The sequence below is a fragment of the Limulus polyphemus genome, unplaced genomic scaffold (assembly GCF_000517525.1).
Source record: "Limulus polyphemus unplaced genomic scaffold, Limulus_polyphemus-2.1.2 Scaffold1140, whole genome shotgun sequence".
Lineage (NCBI taxonomy): Eukaryota > Metazoa > Arthropoda > Merostomata > Xiphosura > Limulidae > Limulus > Limulus polyphemus.
Genome location: NW_013666750.1, coordinates 220,446 through 243,956, shown reverse-complemented (window position 1 = coordinate 243,956; position 23,511 = coordinate 220,446). Strand labels below are relative to the sequence as shown.

Below are 23,511 nucleotides of genomic sequence, written 5' to 3'. Positions count from 1 at the left end.
TAGATTTGAACCTGTCTTTTATTTATCTAAACAAAATACATTTCATTAAGAATAAACAGAATTTGAGCATGGAATTAAACTAAATATGGCAATCTTAAAATAACAACTTTGTTTTCAAAACAAAAAATGGAAGTTTGAGCAGTTTCCAGCTAGTTTACAAAATACTCAAGAAAAACAGTATTTAACTACCACACTTTAGTCTTAGCCACCCTTGCTTTTATAAACTGATGACTATAAAAAAACAATGGCATTGCTGCAAACAATTGAATTAACAACTTAAATACAGTTTTTAAATGAGAAAATCTGTTTTTAAAACCATTTATTCTTAACATTCTTTTAAGAATTTGTTTTGTATTATAAAAATCTCAATAATCCATGATACCTATGTTGACTATAACAAATACTAACACATTATAGATTTAATAATAAGGGTACTGCATGATTTTGCTCATTCAATCCTGGTTTGATTCTGTTAATCAACATTGCTTTACATGCAGTTCCTGTTCATTATTTGCATTAGCAAGAATTTTAAATTGTTCTCTACTACTCTTTATAAAGGAAAGCCTGTTGATTAACAGAATCAAACTACAATTGAATAAGCACAATGGTGCAGTTCATTCATTATTATATTTACACTGACTAAATATTTTGTACCATAAAATTCAAGATTACTACAGTATTCTGCAGAAGTTCTGGTTTATTCCTGGTTTGCTTGCTTTTGCTGTGAACTATGGTACCTGCAGATAAAGTAAATCATACTTATAAAAATAAGTTCCAGCTTCACAAGTTTCTCTCTTATTCAAAAACATAAAAATAACTTGCATGTACCCGTGTTTTATATTGGATGCCAGTAGTTAAGCCCCCCCCCCCAAAAAAGGCAAAAATATGTAATGAATAAACTATATAAATAATAAACAAATTAGTTAATTAATTAATGAGAAACAACAACTATTTTTGTAACAAACAAGTAAATAAATGTTTCTAAATTCTGAAACAGTTATAATAACCAACAGACAGGTATAGATGTACAAGCTATGAGTAAAAAGTGGATTGTTTACAAAGCTTAAGTACCATCAATTCAGTAAAAATCACATATTCAGTAATCTAAAAAAATTAATAAAAAATTCTAATGTGTTTGTCTTCATTACAGTTTCATTCCCACTGTATTTTAAGCTGTATGTACACAAAGGTGTAATAAACATCCTACTCACATGTAGATCCGGGAGAGTTGGTAAATTCCAGTCAGAGCAACAAAAATATTGACACTTAAGAGGTTCCAGTTCTTAGGTATAATGACCATTGAGTAACGAGACCAGATTATTCCTGTATGATAAAGACTTAGTGTTTAAATAGTATTAACATAACAGAGAAAAAGAAATCAATAAAATCATCCACATCAGACAGTCAATGATTGTTAAACATTTGTTTGTGGCCCTATTATAATAAAAACTATGTTATGTCAACTGAACAATTATTTGTTCTTCAGGAGCGGCAAAGCAAAACAATTTACAAAATTTAAAGAAGCATATTTTTCTTTGTAATGTATAAAATGGTGTTCAGTAGCATATGCTCACACTCAGAAGCTTCATCTACACTTTTTATTTTCAGCATTTTGAATTGAACACCTTTATTCAGAAACTAAGCAAATTTGCAAAGTTATGTATCTGAAAGGAGAAGAAAGTTTGACAAAATGTTTCAGATGTTACAACTTACTTGTGGCAGCCAATTGCCAGTGTTTTACAATTTACCTGTACAATCAAGGCTGAGATTTTACATTACAACTTACCTATGGCAACTAAGGTCTGTCTTTTATTCTTTACAACTTAAATGAACCTGCAGAAGATAAAAGTTGATACTTTACATGTTATATTTTATTTGTGAGAGCCAAGGCTAATAGGTTTTTATTTGGTACAACATACCTGTAGCAGCCAAGGCTGATGACTGGGATACACTCAATTTCTCAGCTGGTCGAGCAATATCTCCAATTCCCGCTATCACAAGAGCCTATAATGAAATCACCAATGAGTGATATGTTTCAGACCTGCTAAAAAAAAAATCATTTGAATCAGTTGCATTTTAGTAATTACTGCAAAAACCACACACATTTTCCAAATCAGCTTGGATTAACACATTGACTGCCAACTCTTATAGTATACTAGCAGATGTACCCGGCATTGCTCTGGGGAAAAAATTAAGAAATGACAACAAAAAAGGAAATAAGTACAAAAACATGTTTGATATAACACATACATACACTAATACTAATAATGAAATAACTACATCAAAGAGCCTCTTTGTAAACAATGTTCCTGGTCTTGCCTTCTGGTAAAAAGTAATACAAATGTTTTTCATTACCTACACGAGAGCATCCAATATAAAGCTGCCCATGAGAAAAACAAGGAGTTGTCAAATTTAGTCCAACCACCTCTAAAGATTGTCCTTCAGCTTTGTTAATGGACACTGCAAAGTTTAGTTGAATGGGAATTGAAGTCTCTTGAATTCAAAGGCTGTGTCAGTTGGAATGATAGGTATCCAAGGCATAAAGACATCTTCACTTTTGAAATTGCCTGTGCATATACTTTATACTCAAATTTTACCTCTCTATAAGCAATGCTCTCAAATGATAGTGATGTTCAGATTGAAATGCAGACTGATGATAGCAGTCTAGTGATGGTGGTGACCTAAAGGTTTCGTCAGACTCATATTTTTCCAATGATGACAATGCAGTACCAGCAGCACATGGAAGACCTAGAGTTCATGGCATCCATACTAGAGGACCATGTGGTCACAGAGAGGTGGTGGACATGGTTCTGCTACACCAGTTCATGATGTGAACCCTGCTGTCCTATTGCATAACTGGTTAAATGTTGTGTAAGATCCACCCAATTTCACTTTCATTGAAAACTCTGGGCTTCAGTTACAAGATGCTTCACCTGGTGATCATACTGACTTACTCCTGACCCTGAAATTACCAGATATCATGGTCAAAGAAACAAATTAATATGTGACGGACAAAATCAACAGCAACCATAGAGAAGAGAATTACGACTAAAATACTGGAAGGACACAGATGCAAAAGAAATGCAAAAATTTCTTGCTGTCCAAACAACCTACCTATCTTGGTATTCTGTACAATACATAATTTTTTAGTGGTTATGAGTCACAACTGCTTCCAAATTCTCTTATATTTTTGGCATTTCACAAAAAATTCCCAAACTTGTGATGATCATTTGTATAAGGTATGACTTTCTCTGGATCATTTCATTATTGAAATGATCCATATTTACAATTCAAGAAAGGATTTGTGCATTGATGAGTCCATGGTACTTTAGCGTGGCAGAGTCTTGTTTCAATAGTATATCTAAAATAAATGCCACAAATATGGAATCAAACTCTAGGAACTATGTGAATCTTGAGGTTTGGTGCTGAAAATTCACATATACTCTGGAACTGACCTTGATTATGATGCTGGCTTGGGACAGGCTGCAGCTATTGTACTTGATCTGTTAGATGATTACCTGGACAAAGGTCATATCGTGTATACAGATAATTAAATCATTACATTTCTGTGAGTCTGGTGAAAAAACAGACTGAGCGATCAACCCACAGTTGTGAAAAACTCCAGTTTCACTGTAAAGAAAATCCAAAGAAAAAATTTAAGAAGGGGAAACATGAATGGAAGTGGTCAGATTCAGTGGTAGTTTGTAAATGGAAGGATAAATGGGAAGTACTCACAATAAGCAACATGCAAGAATGGAGATAGTTTATGTTGTGAATCGCAATAATAACATTTTGAAGAAACCCAATATTATCTACGATTACATCAATGGCATGTCCGGGATGACAGATCTGACTAGATGTTGTTGTATTACCCAGCTCTATGTGAGACAAAACGATGGTACAAGAAGATTGCACTTCACATTATTCAGATATTTATTCTGAACACCCACATACTGAACAATGAAAATAAGGGGCAGCAAATGAAACTGTTGAATTGTCATGAACGTGTCATAATTCATCTGCTAAATAATACCATCTGGGGATCTTCATGGCCAGGGGCAACGTGCACCCCCAATTCCATTACTAACACTACCTAACATGTTTGTCATCCACGGAAAAGAATAAGAAGCCAACCAAACCATGTTGTGTCTGCACAAAGGCTGGTAGGAGACAATAAACCAACTACATTTGCAATGTATTCCCTGTATTGTGTGCCCCAATAATGGACAGACAAACAAGAAGATAAAGAGACATTTATAATCATTTATTGGACATTATTTTTTGTCATTTGGTTATGATGGGAGAACTTGTTAGTTCATGAAACATGAAAGAATAAAATCATAAAATTTGAAAATGTTTACTGATTATCAATTGCTTATTGATTCAGACCTGATCAAACAATTCTATGGATCATGTAAAATAAACCTATTTCAGTTATAATAATTTATTTTCCCATTGTAACCATCTCTTAGTAAGACTTAGTTGTGTTGAAGAGAGCTTTGTGGAGATATCATGTTTAGTGAATTTCAATAGCACAAATAATGAAACAACACAAATTTGATTATGATTATTACACAGATTTATGTTCCCCAAACTGCCAGCTGATTGTTTGCTGCATTATCTATGAAGCGAGAATTTTCTGTTTACTATACAATAGTATAATCTTTCCTACAAGTACACTCGTAGTGGCAGAATCTGATACAACCAATACCTAGGTATACTCTTAGTCGGCAGTTAACGTGTTAATAAGATGAAAATTAAATTCCATATAAGTATTTTCAGCTGAAAAATAATTTTAGTTTTAGGAGAGAGAATTTCAGCAAATTAAACACGCCTCAACATTTCTTTTCGACTATTTTATTCTAGCTAACAAATCTGTTTGTTAAGCTTTGTTACCATTCAATAGTACTATTATTTACCTATTTGTGTACACAACAGTTAACAAGGGCAAGTCATATAGAATCAAAAGCAACTAAAAACAATTTTTTTATATACTCATGATGTTTTTCATTAATTTCTTGCCAATTCTTTACACTACAGATAGAGATATAACAATAAAATTAGTATTCTTCATAGTTTCCTATTGATAATATTTTATAAAAGTGCAACTTATGTAGCTTCATCCTACAAGACTTTCACGTTGAACTAGGCAACTGTTGCCCACTTCATCTTTCTTTGTTCAATTTCAAGGTTTTAATAATTCTGGTAAATTAATGCTCTACATCTGTAAACATGGTTGGTTAGTTGGTTACTGACACAAAGTAATGTGGCTATCTGCACCAAACCACTGGTGTAAAGATAAAACTCTGGTAAAAAGTAAAAAGAAGTAAAGTTAAAATCTAAACAATGTCAAAAAAGCTGGTAAAAAAGCTTAAATATACTTAAAAAAGGCCAATGGCCCATAAAAAGGTAAAAACATGATCAAGTTGGACAGTGTCTTCATCACCAATGAGAAAGTCCAACTTCAGGGGTAAACCCGTAGAAAGTACGTCTAAAATGGTGCCGTCACTCATGGTCGTAATGATGCTATGACAATAAAATGTGGGCTATTGTTACTTAAGTGTCACAAAGGCCACACATTGGTGGATCAGTCCTAAATAAAAGAAAATAATGAGCTAAAAACTGTGACCAATGCGTAGCCTAGCCAAAACAACTTCCTCCTTCCGATCCTTATGGAAACTAGATGGCCAAACAACAACAGCAGGTTTAATCTAAAAAAGCTAGTTATGAAACTGCTCACCCCAAGCCGACTGCCAACTGGTGTGAAGCCATTCCTTGATTACAGGACCATAGTCCATAAATGGAACAGGCAAGGCTGTGGCAGCGGCAGAGCCGACAGAGTTAGTTACAGTGACAGCAAACTCGTTCCCATGAATACTGACATGGCCAGGTATCCAGAAACATTGGACTGAAACACAAGACAGTGAAAAGTTAGCCAGTCGTTGTAGAATGTCAACGACAACAGGATGAGAACTAACTTTAAACAATTCTAGGGCTGGTAGAGAGCTAAGGGAGACAGTGTAAATTGCATAGCTTCTACATGTTCCAGGGCAAGAGAAATGGCATACATCTCGGTAGTGAACACAGAAACTGTAGAGGGGATTCTGCGAGCAACCACCAAGCCACAACATGCCATGGCAGAGCCCACAGAGTCACATGATTTTGAGCCATCCATAGTAACAGGAACAGAAGAGTGGTTCAAAAGATGTTTGACAAAGAGAAGATGGTACTTCCAATCGGAAGTATCCTCCTTCCTCAGATGACTCAAAGAAAGGTCATAGGTGGGGATGGTAATAAGCCATGGTGGGATAGGCTGACCATTGGAAACAGCAACGTCATCCAATGAGAGACCCAATTCAGCCAGCTGCGCCTGGATACGAAGGCCGAAATCAGAATATGCAGACTGTCTATTCTGAAAGGGCAAAGCTCACTGAGGAAGGAAGACACAACCCCAGGTGGGATGCTGAGGTAAGGATAGAAGTTTTGTACCATATTGCAAAGAAAGTTGCAAATAGTTGTTCACATACTCACACAATGTGTGTGGGATCCCATTTTCTGTTAACTTGCATAATGTTTAATAAATTTTTGCTAACAAGTGACTCCAAAAGTTTCGTTAGAACCCCATGTTAAAGACAAAAATGTGTTCAAATATTACAGACATGATAGGTGCCTGAAGGTGGGATGCTTGAACTAAAAAAATATATTCTTAGAGTTTTCAAATCATAAAATGTATACAAGGTGTATAAGGGCAACACATCCTCTATGAGCAGTGATCCCCATGAACACTAGCCCACAAACATAGGCTTATTTCTTGACAAGGCAAACTAACTGCACCAGAAGCGAGGAGAAGGGTGGGAAATGGTACGTATCTATCTGAAATACATTCTCAGATAAAGGAAATGTTAACTTCAGAAATGTCACACACCTCTATACACCATAAAGAGCTAAAATCCCACATTGAAGGGACCAGTACAGAGAATTACAAAGAGGGGCTTCTTTCTTAAAACAGTGTCAGAAAGGGAAAGTCCACATAACATGAAATCCACAATGCAGGGGGCTAGCCTTGTGAGACCACATTCATATCTTTTGCCCAATAGAGGTAATAGAGCAAAAAATATTTTCATAAGAATCTTTTGCTGTGAGCTAATGTGTCACTAATGTGGGCAGATTACTGAACCATCTATTATCTCACAGATAGATAGCTGAGAATGAATGTGTTGTGTAACTAGGGCCATAAGTCAGGCGACTCCATATTGGAGATATATGTAGGATATTCATCACAAAAATCAGGTGCAAGAAGTAGCATCTCAGGCCTGTATACCAAGGCGAACCCAAGACCCATCCAACTAGACCTAACCACCAGAAATGACATGGTTTATAATATAGTAAGGTATTATATATGACACTACCAGGTAACACTTCAGGCCTACTTCCCAAACAAAGGGTTTTTACCATTCTGTCTCCTAACAGTGGCATTGCACCACCAATAAGGAACCCTAGAGATGCATGAACCATTGTCACCAGGCACAATCATCTGGAAATAAGTTCCACACTGAGAGACAGTGCAACAAGTTACTGCAATGAAAGACAGCAGAAGTAAGCCACGTGTGAGGGCAGGCACACATCTAATGCTGTCTTAGGTAAAGGGGCAGTACTAGAGATACAATAATGAATAGATCATACAAAACAAAGGAGACAAACTGTGAGAGAGTAAACATCCAATCACACTCTCTAGCTACTCAAACTAGGAAGAAGATGAACTTGTCCCTGTGGCTGAGGAAGTGAAGACAAAATTGAATGATGGCTTCTGCAAGGGAAAAGGGGAAGAAATATATCTCAATAGTGTAAAGGGAAGTTGAACCATACTAGATGCAGAACATCCTCAGCCAGAGCTGTAGAGTCTGGAATTGGATACAAAATGACTGGAAGTAAAAAGTGAAGTGGAGGTGGAAAGACAAGATGTTGGGAAGAAATGCACTGAAAACACCAGAGGATGGAGAAACCATTATGTGGGCATGGTACAAGCCTAGTCAAGATAGTTGATCCACCACCAGGGATGAAGCTTTGGAGATATGATAGATGGACAACTGAATGTAGTTATATTGGCCCAAAAGAGAAAGTCCATAGCCAGGAACATAGAAGTCCTGAGAGTGAGTACCTCACTCTTGGAGGAAGGTAAACACAACAAAGGTTTCTGAATGGATCATAATATGAAGACCAGACAGATGAAACAGAAGATGATGGCAAGTAGCCACCAGCTCAAGGATGAAGAGACAGAGAAACCTCACCACTGGAGACCAGATGCCAGAAATGAATCACGCATTGAGAATTGTTCCCGCATCAGAACTGAGGTAGTGGAAAGGTGTGGTTGGAATTGGTTGAAGTCAAGCACAAAGCCAACACAAAGTGCCACCCATGCTACACTCACTACAGATATGGAAATCCACAGACATATGCAAAAGAATCTCATAGACTGACTTCGGAGCCCTGGAAGGCTCCAAGAAATTGCGAGTCTGGGTAAGGTCCTACATACAAAGTGAAAGGCCTCCTAAGTAAAGGAAATACAGGGTGGGGGTTTAGATTGAAATGGAGAGCCAAACCAGTCATGCCAAACAAGATGACTTCTGAAGGACAAAGGAGGTCAGAACAGAGGAAGCCATACTGAAAGGGGCAAGTAAGGCTAAATGTCCATAGAGTGGAATGATAGGCTCCAAGAATGCTACCCAATGGTTCAAATGAAGAAAAAATAGGGCCATAGCCAACTCAAAGGGAAGGACTGAGAATCAAATATTCAACCATTGAAGATGAACTAAAGAAAGCACAAGGTGGACAGACATATTAGGATGTGGAGAAATTGTCTGAGACCTTAAATCAGTCATCCACTACCAGGGAGACTATCCATAAGACAGTTAGAAACTGCTTATAGAGAAAAAGAGGAAAGACCAAAGTTGGATCAAGTGGGACAGACTGATATGTGGCCAACAACCTTTCACCTTTGTGGGAATGATAAAAACATGGAAGTTATACCTCAGAGTGGGGTTGAGGAATTTTCCAATGACATACGAAAATAATGAGGTGGTAAGTAGAAATACAGGAAAAATCCCTACAGACTGTAGCAAAGAGAACCTAACAGGGAACAAAGTGGGAAAGCATATCTCCCACAGGACCAGAGGAGATGGGTGACTCCAGAAAAAATAGCTTCCAAGACCTATGACAGTCAGCTCTCAAAGAACGGGAACTATGAATTATAACAAGAGGATAAGGAACAGTAACGAGGATGACCCCATAAGGCTCAATGTCCTGAGAAACTTGATGGAGCCACCTGGTCCCTGGCAAGTGAACAGAGATGACTACAGAAGAGCTGCATTAGTTCAAGATACCATCATATAAGAAATATCCCCAAAAAAAACATGTCACAACAAAAAGATGAAGACAGATGTTCCTACAAAGGAGATTGAGGGACACAGAAGTCAGAGAGTAAGATAACCAAACAAAGGGCACCTCAGAAACAAAGAAAACTAGGACAAATGGAAGAAAAATGAGGTCAATATGGAAAATGGGTATGTGCAAGTTGCCCCAGTAAAGCTGAAAGAGTCATAATGGAAAGTCTCCAAATGAAAATGAAACAAGAGAATGAACAACGAAATTGAGTAAGAGATGAAGCTCAGTATGTAGAGAGAAAGAGAAATAAGAAAAAAAAGGAGATCCCTAATCAGAAAAAAAAGGGTATCAGGCTAAGGCTGCTGATGCAACAAGGGATCTTGAAATTCAGCAAAAGATACTGAAGAACTATGGAACCCAAGCAGAGAAGGATGAAAGTGTGGCTATCTAATCCACAATGGGAAGAGGGCATGAGAAGTAAAACCAGGTGCAAAAATAACAATGGTGAAACATTTACAAGAAGAGGCAGGCTCAGCTGTAGTAATAGAAGCAAACTTTTGTGAATTGTGGATCTGAGATAAGAAAGAAACTAATTCAGTGTTGTATAATGGTGGTAATATTAATTACAGTCAGATTGTCTCCAGTTGCCATTACAACATTGGATGACTCCTGTTAAGGACTGTTTAAAACCTCAGGAGATGTTAGAAACATAGGAAAACAAATGCATAACAACAAAAATGATGTTGTGGTAGTAGAATTTTTCTCTATGTTATCAGTTAGAAAGAAAATGAGTCAGGTATGCCAGTGGTGCATAGGCTTTCTAAGGCAATGGGAACAAACAATGGTATGTGTCCCAAAATGTACAAAGTTGATTATGAAAAAAAATCAAACTGACGATAATTCAAATGAAAGTTCTAATTGATAAGTTTAATATTTAGTATCCTTCTTTCAGGTGATCAAGAAAATTAAGAAAAGAAAACTATACAACCAATAGTAACAACAGATTAAAACAGTAAGCACAAATATTTCAGTGAATATTATGACAAAACATGTCTAAAGAAAAGTAGTGCTAAGAAAAGAAAGCTTATGTTCATGTGCCAATGCTCATGAGGATTAATGCACATAGAGGATGTGTCACCTTTCTGCCTAATGGAAGTAGTAGGAGATAATATTTCCATTACTTGGATAGTTGAAATAATAGAAAATAGTAATAATCACAAATGCTAATTTTCATTTTTTTTATTATTTTCATGAGTCATTACATGAATACTCGGGTAGTTTTAATAATTGAAAACAGTAATAATCAGAAATACTAATTTCAGTTAGTTGATTATTTTATGTGACATTTAATCAAGGCTCATTGACAATCCATTATATTTACTGATCAAGTTATTCACACAGCTCTTGATGTGACAATGTGAGAACTTTTTTGTCCCGGGATCAGAATCAAACCTAAAACCTCTCGTACGCCTTGTTAGTACTATAGCAACTAAGATAAATACACACACACTTCAATATTTATTAAGCTAAGTATATTTATTTTGATTCTTAGCTAACAACTACACCAGTGAGTTTGAAAGGTTTATTTATGTTCATTTTCTTCTTATTAAATATTGTGAAAAATAATGCATTTTTGCTGTTTGAGTTACAATTGAAACCAATTACACTTTTCGTACATCAGTTAATAATGGATATGAGTGAGGATAGACATAAGTCACATAGATTTCAGAGCTACCCAAGAAAAGCAAGATCATGAAGTAAGTGATGTACTGAATTCTAGGAAGATATAATTTTTTGCATCAGCCGACTGTTCAGTCATTACTTCATAACCATAAGTTGTGCCTGTGACACAGCTGAGCAGTTTTGTTCAGAACTCAACGAACAATCAGAAACCATAGAGATGGTTGAGAAGGAAGATAGTTGCATCCACAAATCTTCAGATAAAGTCAGTATAAATGAAAGAAATCAGAATGATGTTCTTCATGACATAGGATTATGACACGAGAGAATATCAGAAAGGTGGTTGGATACTGGGCTGAGAAAGGTCCAATGACTATTGCTAACATAGATGGACCCTGCGAGATTTTCAATGGTTTCAGAAATTTAGCTACAGCTGGATATGGAGACTGGAAACATTCTACTCACAAACTAGAGCAGCATGAATGTTCAAAAATATTCTGAGAGAACATTGTACTGCTGGTGAAATGAGCTGATGCATCAGGCTGTATTGATAAGAAATTAGCTAAGCATCACGTGAAATTCAATCCTACCAGTGCCAGGTTCTAAAGAGAAGTATTAGTGTTATAAGTTTTCTTGCACAGCAATGCCTTGCATTCTGAGGACTGGATGAGATAATGTACTCAACAAACAATGGGAATTTCCTTGGTTTTTACGGCATTGCTTACAAAATACGATTCATTTTTAGCATGTTTGGAAACATGCAAATTAAGGGTGGGTTCATGCAAATTCTACTACATGTCATGAGATAATTGTCTTTATTGGGGAAACATGTCCTGGAACCTATTGTAGGTTGTTTGAAGGAGTCAAAGTATTTTTCAGTATCTGTATACTCTATTCCTGGTTCCAGTGATATCAATCAACTCACTTGTGTTTTGTGATACACTGAAGGTGAAACACTGGTAGAACGTTTTGTCACCTTCTTAAACAATATTGGTCCCAGTGGACAAGATCAGGTCTTATGTTGTTTGAATTTCTCAATGATGTTGGCATTGATATCCAGAATTCCTGAGGTCAATCATATGCCAACGCATACAACATTAGTGGAAAATACAAGGGCATGCAGTTAATTATAATTATCCACTAGCATTGTTTGTACCACTGACTGCTCATTAACTTCACCTTGTTGGACAGGCTGCAATTAATAGTTGTTGTCCTATGGTAGCATATTTTGAATTTGTACAACAACTGTACGTATTTTTCCCAAGTTCTACTTCACTATTCACTTTATTGATGAATGCTCTCAAGCCTAAAATCTTGTTTGTATCCAAAAAATTGGGTAATATGCATTGGTCAGCTCATGCAGATGCCAAAAGAGCATTATACAAGGGCTATGATGAGATAGCAGATGTGTTAGACAGTTCTGATGATAAGCAAAAAGTTGAGACTAGATATACTACACATTCACTTTTCAAAACGATGTGCATATTGGAAATAGGAGCTTACACATGATTCTGGCATTCCATTCTTAACCATTTCAATCAAACAAGTAAAAGTCTACAAAATGAGTACACTGATTTCAACACTGCCATAACTCTTCTCAATTCAATATCAAAATTTATCCAATCCTTACATGATCATTTCGAAGAGTTTTTAAATTACAGAATCGAGCTCTCACATCCAAATGAATTTGAGCAAAAGATACACAGATGTCAGCCTAACATTTCTTTCGTCCCACTAGATTATGGTCAATTACCAGAGGCTGAGCTGACATCAAAGGATGCTTTTTGAGTCAACAGTTTTATATACATTAAACTTGATGAATTCTCAAATGCTTATGCAGAATTGAGCGATCGATTTGGGTTTCTCAAGCAACTTTTAGAGATGGAACTGCACCATATTCACTTGACAGCTTTGAAGCTAGTATGAATTTATGAATCAGATATCGATGATGGCCTGGGTAATGAGTTGGTTCAATTTAAAGCAATAATAGAAGAGAAGGGTACGGACAATGTAAGTGACACCTACATGTATAGCGAAGTAATTAAAGACAAAGATATTTTTCCTAATGTGGAAATTACTTTGAGAATCTCTCTCTCTCCTTAATGATTTCCAATTGTAGCAGTGAGAGATCATTCTCAAAACTGAAATTAATTAAAAATAATTTATGAAACACCATGGAACATTCAAGAATGGTGAATCTGTCTATTATTTCCCTTGAATGTGAAATTTTATAATCATTGAACATTGATCATATTCTTTCTTTGTTTTCAAATATTAAAATGAAAAGAAAATATATTAAATGAATGCATGATGAATTTAATATGTGTTTGTCTTGATTAATATTGTTTATCCTGTGTTACTTTTAATTTTAATATCATGAATACATTAGTTAGATTTTTCAATTCTGTATGTTAGTTTGTGCTCTATTTCACCAATAAATGACTTTACTAGTGGTATCATGTATAAAACCTCCTCTTATGTCCATGTTTTCCAATGAAAAAAGGTTTCTTGTTCATAGTTACCCAAGGCTCCCACAAGCTTAATATGGCCCTGACTGGTCTAACTACTACTTGATTACTTTCAGGTTTTAGGTAGAAGATATGAATTTTAAGATACATTTGACTTTTAATTTGTTATATTGTTATCAAAGTATTTAGCACATCATAATTTTAATGAATGTTGCTTATAATATAGTATCTTATTTCCTATTAATTTATTTGAAATGTATGATCTCCAGTTTCATTTGGAAACTTACTGATCACAAACTCAAATTCTTAGATGTTGACACCATTTCCCAGATTTGATCAACTATCCAACATTTACTAAGGAGTAGAAGTTTCTCAAATAATTTCTAATATATATCTAATAAGTGTTATGTAATACATACAAGTATATATGAATGATGATTTGGTCAATAGAGGATTTTTAAGTCAAGACTGCCATTGATTTGCACAATACTGAACAGAATTTAGGAACTATAATGAGAGTAAACGTAAATAATATATGAGGTAATTTCACTTATTTGGTACATCAGTAAGTTTTATTTCTAAACAAATTGGTAAGTCATCTGTCTATTTAAAAGAATCTAGTAGAAGCCTGAAACATATTTTCTTAAAAAACAAGAACAACAGGGAGATATGATCGAGGGGTGTTGAAATCTTTATTAATATGAAGAGATTACTTGGACAATTTATCCAAAACAGAGACTTGAATATTAGAAACATTAAATACAGACAAGCACTCTAGTAAATTAGATAAATCCATGGGCATAACTATTATTTAATAGTGTACTGTAAACATTTGGAGTAGTTCATATAATGAAGAAGTCTGACCAAGTAGTGTGGTTTGTTTTATGGTGAAGTAAAAGGATGGGGAAAAGTTGTACTAATTATTCTTTGTATTGGTAGTGAATATTTTATTAGAAGCCTGGTTAGTAATACAGGTTATAATCTATTTCATGTGATGATACTATATTGTCAGTATAACATTATTATCTACATACAGCACATGGAGTGCAACTGTATTGTGTTGTTAGAAAACTCAGTATTACAGGTTATAATCTTGTTCACCTGATGACATTATAATGTCAATAACAGAGATTATAATCTATATAGAGCATACAGATCATGACACTGTGTTGTCAGTAATACAAATTATAATGTAGCTCACACAATGACATTCTTGTGTTAATAACAGATACGATCTAGCTGGTATGACGACATTGTATTGTCAGTATGACATTATAATCTATCTGTTTCTAAAAATAAACCCAGCACTAAGAGAGTTGTATATCTCTAAGTGTGACAGTGTTAGATATACACAACTGTTCATTTTAAGTTTAATACAAGAGTATTATTTAGTTTATGTTGTGAAGCATTAAAGCAAGTTATTTTTAGAAGTGATAGTTATGGCAAGTTTGGTTACGTAACTGGTTATGAATCATTTGTTGTGTAGTTCAATTGTTGTGAATTGACATCACGTTACTTGAACCTTCTGAAATTTTCTCATTGCTTTAAGTGAGTATTGTTACATCATAACATCATATATATATATATTGTTATGTCTTTGTTCGTTTGTTAATTTCCCGTAAAAATTCTTTCTGAAGAACTTCAGCGATACAAGTCCTTTCTTTAATAAAACTAGTTTATTCTTTCTCAATACAACTTTGCAATACACTTAATTTCCACAGTCCTTTACCTTAAAAACACGCTATAATTCACAATGATTCACGCACTTTACTTACGACTTGACTCGATTATCTGTCTCAATATATCTCCCTCTGCTTTATTTGCCGGCTTATATACTAAAATAGAGGGTGCGTAGAAAAGACTAGAGTTGCCAGGAACAGTCATGATCCTTCTAGAAACTACAGTGCGCATGCTTCCAGTGGCACATGACTTCCACTGTCGTAACAATATATTGCCGACTGAGGCCTATATAGGCAACCAAGTTAGTGCAAGTAAGTTTAGTTATAATAGGGGAATTTCTGAATTGAGTTTCACAGCTCATATTATAATAACAGAATGGAGGAGAATCATTTGTCTTGTTAAAGGGTGTTCTAAAGTAATTGAACCCAACTGTGTGGACTCTGATGATAAGGAGACAATTATTTAAAGCTCTGGATACAGTTGTGATAAACAATAGTATAACAAATTTTTGTACATATGCTTGACTTGTTTTTAATATATTATTCTGAAGCAATTGGATGGTGTACTGTACGTTTATTGTTCAAATTTATCACCAACAAGCCACAGGCACCTACTGTAAAGAATCGTGGTCCTATAGAACCTAACAGACAGTGAAAGTTATCACTGAATGCAAGCAAAACCTCTGCACTAAACTTTTCTCAAACATTTTTTTTTTCTATAAAGTGATGCTGTGAGTTCCAAGTCAGGATTTCAGGAGCCTTTTGTGACCCATGAATCACTTATTGGGAACTAGGAATTTAGTCCAAGTTTGCCCCTGAAGAAGAAAGGTCCACCTTTCGAAAGAGCTCGGGTACATACTATGATGGTACTGTAATACCAATAATATAGGTTGTAATGCAACTCATTTGAGAAAACTGTACTTTGGTAATACACATTATAACACAGCAAGAATGAGGACTATATTCTCAAAAATACAGGTTATTACAACTCGACTACTATCAGTACATAAACCAGATGGGTCTATGGCTCAGTTGGGCTAATAGCAGAGTATATAACTTAGTTTGTATTTAATTTTACAATAAAATATGTACATTTATAGCTTTAGCAGCTACAATACAAGGTAGAAATATATCACAATAACAATTCTCATACAGTGGGCATATCACCGATATTTTTTCTTCAAAAACAAACAACAGAATATTTACTTACCCATTTGAATGCTGGAGCCCAGAAAAAAATGGTTTTTGGACCTATATGTAAGAGATAAAGTGAAAACATAGGCAACAGTTCTTTAGTTAGCTGTACTATTTAACCTTACAAATTGCATAACTATAAAGATACAGAACTTCATTAAAAACAATTACAAATCAGTCTAACCTAATAGCATGGGTCAAAGCACAAAGAACATCAATAAATCTTACAAATAACCACTTTCTGATCAGCCTGTTTGTTTCTAAGTTCAAAGCAACACAATGGGCTATCTGCACTGCGCCTGTGGTGGATACCATATCCTGATTCTTAGCATTATAAGTCTTTACGCTAACCGCTGAGCCACCAAGGTGCATTTTGATTCATCATCAGCAGTCCTTTGATAATCGAAAAATTGTGTCTCTGAGTGCCATGATCCTGTGAGACCTTCACCCACTTTTGGTGTGCACCCTTCAAACTGTCCTTGATGGATTTGCACCATTTGGCATGATCATTGACTAGTAGGTATATCAGCTGTGATCAAGTGATGGTTCATTACATCTTTGTAATGCAGCTTTGGTCCACCTTTCCACCACTGGCCAGAGGAAAGTTCTTCATAAAGTAGAGTCTTTAGAAGTCTATGTTCTGGCATATGCACCACATGACCAGCCTGGCACAATTGTCTTTTTACAAGCACAGCTTCTAAGCTGGGCATATCGGCATGATTCAAGACCTCCTCGTTAGTGATTTGATCTTCCCAAGATATATTCAGGAGTGATTGAGCTGTACGCCGGACAATCTCTTAGTATGACAATGATAGAGTGTATAGCATAAGTCTCTGCTGAATATAGTAGGGAGCTCAGTACTACAGCTTGATATAATTTGCACTTGGTTTTTGGTTGTTTGCCATACTGTTTCCAGACCCTTTCATATAATCATCAGAAAGAGGCAGATGCCACTTGGATCCTGCAGTCAAGCTCTGCATCAATGTTGTTGCCATTAATAACTGTACCGCTAAAGTAAGTAATCTAGTTAGTGACTTTTAGCTTGTCACCAGAGAAAAGAACAGTTGGCTCTACACAGTGATGGCCGATGAAGGACTTTGGTCTTTTTAATGTTATTCATTAACCTGAAAGCAGTGGATGCTTTGGAAAAGTGATCTAGAATGGTCTACAGACCATCTATCAAATTTGATACAAATACCACATCATCAGCAAACATCTATTCTCTGACTCAGATTTCAATAGTCTTAGTGCGAGCCCTCAGTCTTACGAGATTGAAAAGACCACCATCAATTTTCATGTGGATTTACATTCCCTCAGCAAGATTAGCAGATGCACAATCCAGAATAGCAGCTAGAAACAGAGTGAATAATGTGCGAGCCAATACGCAACCTTGTGTGAAAATACACTATTGGGAATGCTTTTGATGTAGCACCCCCGCGTGATACCTGTCCATTCATGCCATCATAAAATTTGTGAATAAATGTAACAAACTTCTCCAGACAGCGAACTTTACTGAGCAGCACCTATAGCATTTCTCTTACTATACTGTTAAATGCTTTGGTGAAATCGACAAACATGGCATACAGTGGCATGTTTTGTTCGATACATTTTCCCTGAATTTGCCACAAGGAGAAGATTATATCGGTCGTGCTTCTGTTCACTTGAAAACTTCATTGGCTTTCTTGCAGTACATGTTTGGAGATTGTTTGTAGCCGTTGAAGTGGTATTTTGGCCAGAATTTTTCCTGCAATTGATAGGAGCAAAATATCTCAGTAATTTCCACAGTCATGTTGATCCCCTTTACATTTGCAGATTTTTACAATTACGGCATTCTTGAACTCTTGTCAACATTGTTCAATAAGGTACAAAAATTCTATTTTAATACTAGTCCTCCATGTTTGAAAATTTGGGCAGGTAGACCATCCAAGCCCTGTGTTTTTCTAGATTTAATAATTTTCATTGCCTTCACAAGTTCTTCCAGAGTTGGTGGGTGGTCGAGCATTGCATCAATTGGTAATTGTGGCACCTGATCCAGGACTGCATCATGAATCACTGAGGTCTTGTTAAGCAAAGTATCAACATGTTCTTTCCATCTCTGCAAGATATCAACCTTGTTTGTAAGCAGTTGGGAACCATCAAAACTCTTGAGTGGAACAGTTACTCCACACTTTGGTCCATATACCACCTTCAAACGTGTTTGTCAGCTAAGGACTGTATCTCCTCTGCCTTTTGTAGCCACCATTGATCTTGAAGTTTGTGTAGATGTTTTTGGAGGTTTGCTTTAGCTGCATTCCATCACTTAGTGGATTGTTTAGTGTGCCTGCCATCTAATAGGCTTCTCTAGCTTTGTTTTTCTCAACTTGAATGTTATCACTATTTTTGTAGAACCAATTGGCATGCCTCTTATTGTAGAAACCAATTTCTGCAATGGCTCTGTCATATATAATGGTTTTGAAATCATTGGGATCGACTGAGCTGCTTAGGATTCATTTGTTTCAAAATCTTCAGAGATTTTGGTTGCAAATTTCTCTCTCTGAAAATGGGATCCAATCATTTCTATATGTTCAGTTTCCAAGAGGCAGCTGTCTGTTTTTTTATACCAAATGGGAGCAATATTTAGTCTACATATTGTGAGGATATGTGTTTGGTCTGTGTAAGGCTTGTGTAGACATGACATCCGCAAGGTCCAGACTTCGTGTTAGAACGTAGTCAAGGAGAGTCCATTGTTGGAAATGTGGGTGACACCAACTGTAATACCATTTTTTAAAGAATTTGAAAAATGTGTTTGTTATTGCCAAATCTAGCTCAGTGCAAAGTTACCTAATACGCGATTCCAAGTTTAATGATCTGAACCAACATGAGCATTGAAGTCTCCAAGGAATAAAAGTCTGTCACTACCAGCAACAGAACTCTTCTTTTATGCAAGTTTTGTTTGTCCTTGTTGGTACATATGTTGACATGATGGTGATAAAACAGTTCTTGGACAGTGGGACTTGTAACTTCATCAGCCTTTCAGAGATACAAGCAGGGAAGATTCCACTTGTTTGACTATATGAATGGTTACTGCAAATCCTACTCCAGCATCACTTCTCCCTTTGCCACCCATGCCAGACCAAAAGAAGGTGTAGTTTTTTTCCTATAGTTCCCCTGTTCCTTTAAACTGTGTTTCTTGGAGCACAGCAATGTCAATACTGTGTCTATATAATTCCTTACCAACTATGGAAGTACTTCATTCAGGTCTGCAATTATTTTTTCAATCTAAGAGCATTCTGACATTCCAAGTTGCAAGTTCGAGTGTCATTTTCATATGCTTTTCTCAACCACAAAGTTTGAGGCCCTCTGGGTGTAGTAGCCCTGCCAAGTTGGGTTAAGCAGACTATTATTATCCCTCCTTTTATTGGGGCATCCCTATCCATGGCAGGCAGAGCCATCCCTTAATAGGGCTGCCTGGTTGCTTGAACAGGACCTTGGATTATTACCACTCTGTTGTCAATCCATGACCAACACACTCAAACCACCTATGTGCAGATGAACAACTAATGACTCCCAGCTCCTCAAGTCTGTCACTATCACTGGCCACCCATTGATGCAGGATTTTCTCCTCATTCCACCCTTCGCTGGTGCTTAAAGTGCAGGAACAGTCGCAAATTGTAGATACACCCTCAGATTGAGCTTCTCAGGTTCAATGGAATGCTAGAGCATGATGGTAATCGAGAGAACAATCTAGGTTTTATTTCAGATTGATCTTCTCCTAGAACCGTGACTGTACGTAGATGTGGCTTAATTAACATATAAGTTATAGGAAGTCTACATATGTATACTTATGCTCTGGAGAGCACCTTTCTAAATGTTAATGTACGATATATCACTTTTATCAAAAATGTACTGTCCCTCAGAGGGAGAATATAGAAGAAATCATGTTCATTCATGAGTAAGTTCAGCATGAATTATATCTAATAATAACTAAAAACATAAAGAACATAGTGTGTCAAGGTATGCAGAATTCTCAAACATTTTCCAACATAAAGAAGAATGCATGAATGTAAATGTGGAAATTGAACAATTCCAAATTATCAGAAAGGCTGTAAATGAGCAGTGGTTAAGATGAAAAGAAACATTAGCCATAAAGAACTTAGCACCTGAACTAAACAGGAAATCCAGCATCGGTGAGCTGATGTTAAAAGTGTGAGAAGAGAGAAAAAATTGTACATGTTTGAATTTACCTTGTGTTATTTATTTAAATATAATTTTAATAGCCTATCTATGTACTTTTTCAAGAAAGTTGCATGATATCCTTCATAACATAACATTTGGGCAACAAGGGACCATTTGGTCCATCAAGGCTGTTCCTGCACATTAACCCCTGAGAAAAAGTAAAACTTTAAATTATTCCATTCTTTTTTCAGCAAATTATTAATCCTTCTTTTAAGCTCTTTCCAAATATTGGCCTCCACTACTGGCAATGTGACAACACATTCCAAAAACCAATCACCATGTTAGCAAAATAAAACCATCTTAACTTAGACTGTCTTTTTTAACTCTTAAACTTGTGTTCACTCATCCTTTTACCTTAAAAAATATAGCACAAAGAAATCCTATCAGTCGCATAAATAACCTTTAATAAGATCACTTCTTACTCTTCTTTCCTAAAAATATCTTAACCTTACTGGATAATATTATCCTTTCATCCCCAGGATCAACATAGCAGCTTTCCTCTGAATCCTTTCCACTAAGTCAGTTTACTTTTTAGATATAGAGAGACCAGAACTGTACACAGTATTCTATGTGAGAACAAACTAGTGATTTGTTTAAAGTAATAACTACCTCATTTGACTTATATTTATATGTCTATAAAACAGAACTGGGTGAGTAACTTGATTATCTATGAGCACCGATTACATAGTGTCATGTAAGATAATTGATTAAGTGAAATTATGATTAAATCAATTAATGTCATGAAAATAATCAACTAATAAAAATTATTTTCAATTATTACTATATTTGATTATTTCAATTATCCAAGTCTCATGTGAGAATAATTGATTAGTTTAACATAATAGATCAATATGACTGATCATTAATCTATTAATAAATTCCATTATCTGCCAAGCTTTATTATACACAAGTCCTAAAATTCTACTAGCTTTGCTACTAACAACAGAGCATTGCCTCGATGGTTTGAGTGACTTATCCACTGCAATACCAAGATACTTCTAATACCCTATTGAGTGAATTTGCATCCATGTTAAATGTGTGGTCCAAATTAGTGACCCTAATCCATTACCTTGCACTTACCATAATTAAAGGTTATTTACCAAATATTTGTTCAACTAACCTATAGCATTGGTAGAAAAATTTAATACACTATCAGTCTTACCAGTCTCATAGAAAGTGAAAATAAACTTGTTTTTTAAATTCAAGCTTTTTGTAAACCTTGAGTTTATATTTAACTCTTTGCATCACTGCTAAATTATCAACAGAAGGTTTTACAGTTTTATAAACAACCACACCTGACTTATCCAGGCAGCCCAGTTTATGAGAATGATTTCAAGGACACAGTCTTAGACACCCAAAAATATTAAGTTCTCGATACCATTGTTATCGTGATAACCTTGTATGTTTGATGTACAGGTGACTGGCCAACTAACTTCAACTACCTTGTTTGCACCAACCAATCAATCTTGTTTACCACCAGCTGTGTGTATGCATATGTCAATTGAAATTTGTCTATTTGATATTATGTTCACAAAAACAACAAGGTTTTCAGCCATTTTCTCGTTACAAGATGGTGTTATGCAAATCAAAGAGATTCCTAGAAGTTCCAGGAGACTTGGGTTGTTTTATCATCATCTTCTACAACATCAATGTTCTCCTCACAAAGAATGAAGTATTTTCTAAATTATTATACCCCAAATGCACAGCTTTATACTTCTCGATAGTGAAAACCATCTTTCATATTCTGACCCGATTCATCAAGAATAACAAATTTTTTGAATAAGTATTCTTAACACCATTATACCTTCCTGACATTTTAGTTTCACAAGTGAATTTTGTAATATTATTCAAATTATTGACAGAAATAATGAATATCAAAGGTATCAAATCAGGCTCCAAAGGGACCACACAAATCACATTCTCCTCATTGAAATAATGCTTATCTGTTACTTCCTACCACTATGCAAATTATCTGTCATGTCTTAGCTTTTCCACCAACTTCACAAGCAACGATCTTACCAATTATTTTGAATTGAGTTATTGAGTGGTACTCAACAAATTTTCTAAGACTAAGAAGAGTAAGAGTTAACTTATAATAATTAACACTAGAAGAAATAATTTAAAGTGTGAATGACTAGAGTGAATGTTGAAACAAACATACTTTACTATTTTATTTTTAGGGTGAAATATATGCAAATTATAATTACTAACACTCGTAATAGTATTTATTAGTAATACTATGTACATAATCTGCCAAAACCATTATGCATGGTACACGTCTCTGACGCGAAACATGTTCAGCGGATTTGTCGAACGGCAAATTTATGCCATGGCGCTTCGTTAAATTTACTTAAGACTTCAGTTAAACCATGAAGCTTACGAAAACATTAAGAGTCTCAGCAGAACACTAGTTTTACTTTTAGTTCCATCAGGTTGTGCATTCTTAATCTTACTCAAGCTAAGTACATACCAGCAGGATGATTCCATACAGGTTGGAATTTTGGTGGCACAAATTTATCAAGGGTCACAATAAAATTACGATATACTGCAGCCATGCTCTATTGATAACAATATATATTAAGTATATAAAAATTAAACCCAAAAAATTACGTTCTTCTTGCTCTTATTGTAGGTCACGAACAAGTAGTGCCACCTATTAATAAACAAAGAAAAAATTCCTTTTCCACTTCCTAATTTCAAATAGAATATCGTTGTTATACAATATCAAACTCGACTCGCAGACTGCGGGTCGCGGGTTCGAATCCCCGTCACACCAAACATGCTCGCCCTTTCAGCTGTGGAGGCGTTATAATGTGACGATCAATCCCACTATTCGTTGGTAAAAGAGTAGTTTAAAAGTTGGCGGTGGGTGGTGGTGACTAGCTGCCTTCCCT

The 23,511-nt window shown here is 35.6% G+C and overlaps 1 protein-coding gene across 1 annotated transcript; it reads right to left on the bottom strand.

Moving 5' to 3' along the window:
* Positions 1-23,263, bottom strand: LOC106462315 (mitochondrial pyruvate carrier 2-like). The gene is made up of 5 exons (XM_013922219.2): positions 23,088-23,263; positions 16,419-16,459; positions 1,920-2,004; positions 1,212-1,323; positions 1-737 (listed from the first exon to the last, which is right to left on the bottom strand). The coding sequence occupies exons 1-5, from the start codon at positions 23,170-23,172 to the stop codon at positions 698-700; spliced, it is 363 nt and encodes a 120-aa protein (XP_013777673.1). The 5' UTR covers positions 23,173-23,263; the 3' UTR covers positions 1-697.
* Between the last annotated feature and the right edge of the window lie 248 nt (positions 23,264-23,511).

Bases quoted from the DNA above. Each gene is read 5' to 3' on its own strand.
- LOC106462315 (XM_013922219.2), bottom strand. From the start codon at position 23,172: ATGGCTGCAGTATATCGTAATTTTATTGTGACCCTTGATAAATTTGTG. The intron at 16,460-23,087 runs GTATGTACTTAG...TCTTACATATAG, and splicing joins TGTATGGAATCATCCTGCTG to GTCCAAAAACCATTTTTTTC. The intron at 1,324-1,919 runs GTATGTTGTACC...TTTATCATACAG, and splicing joins ATCAGCCTTGGCTGCTACAG to GAATAATCTGGTCTCGTTAC.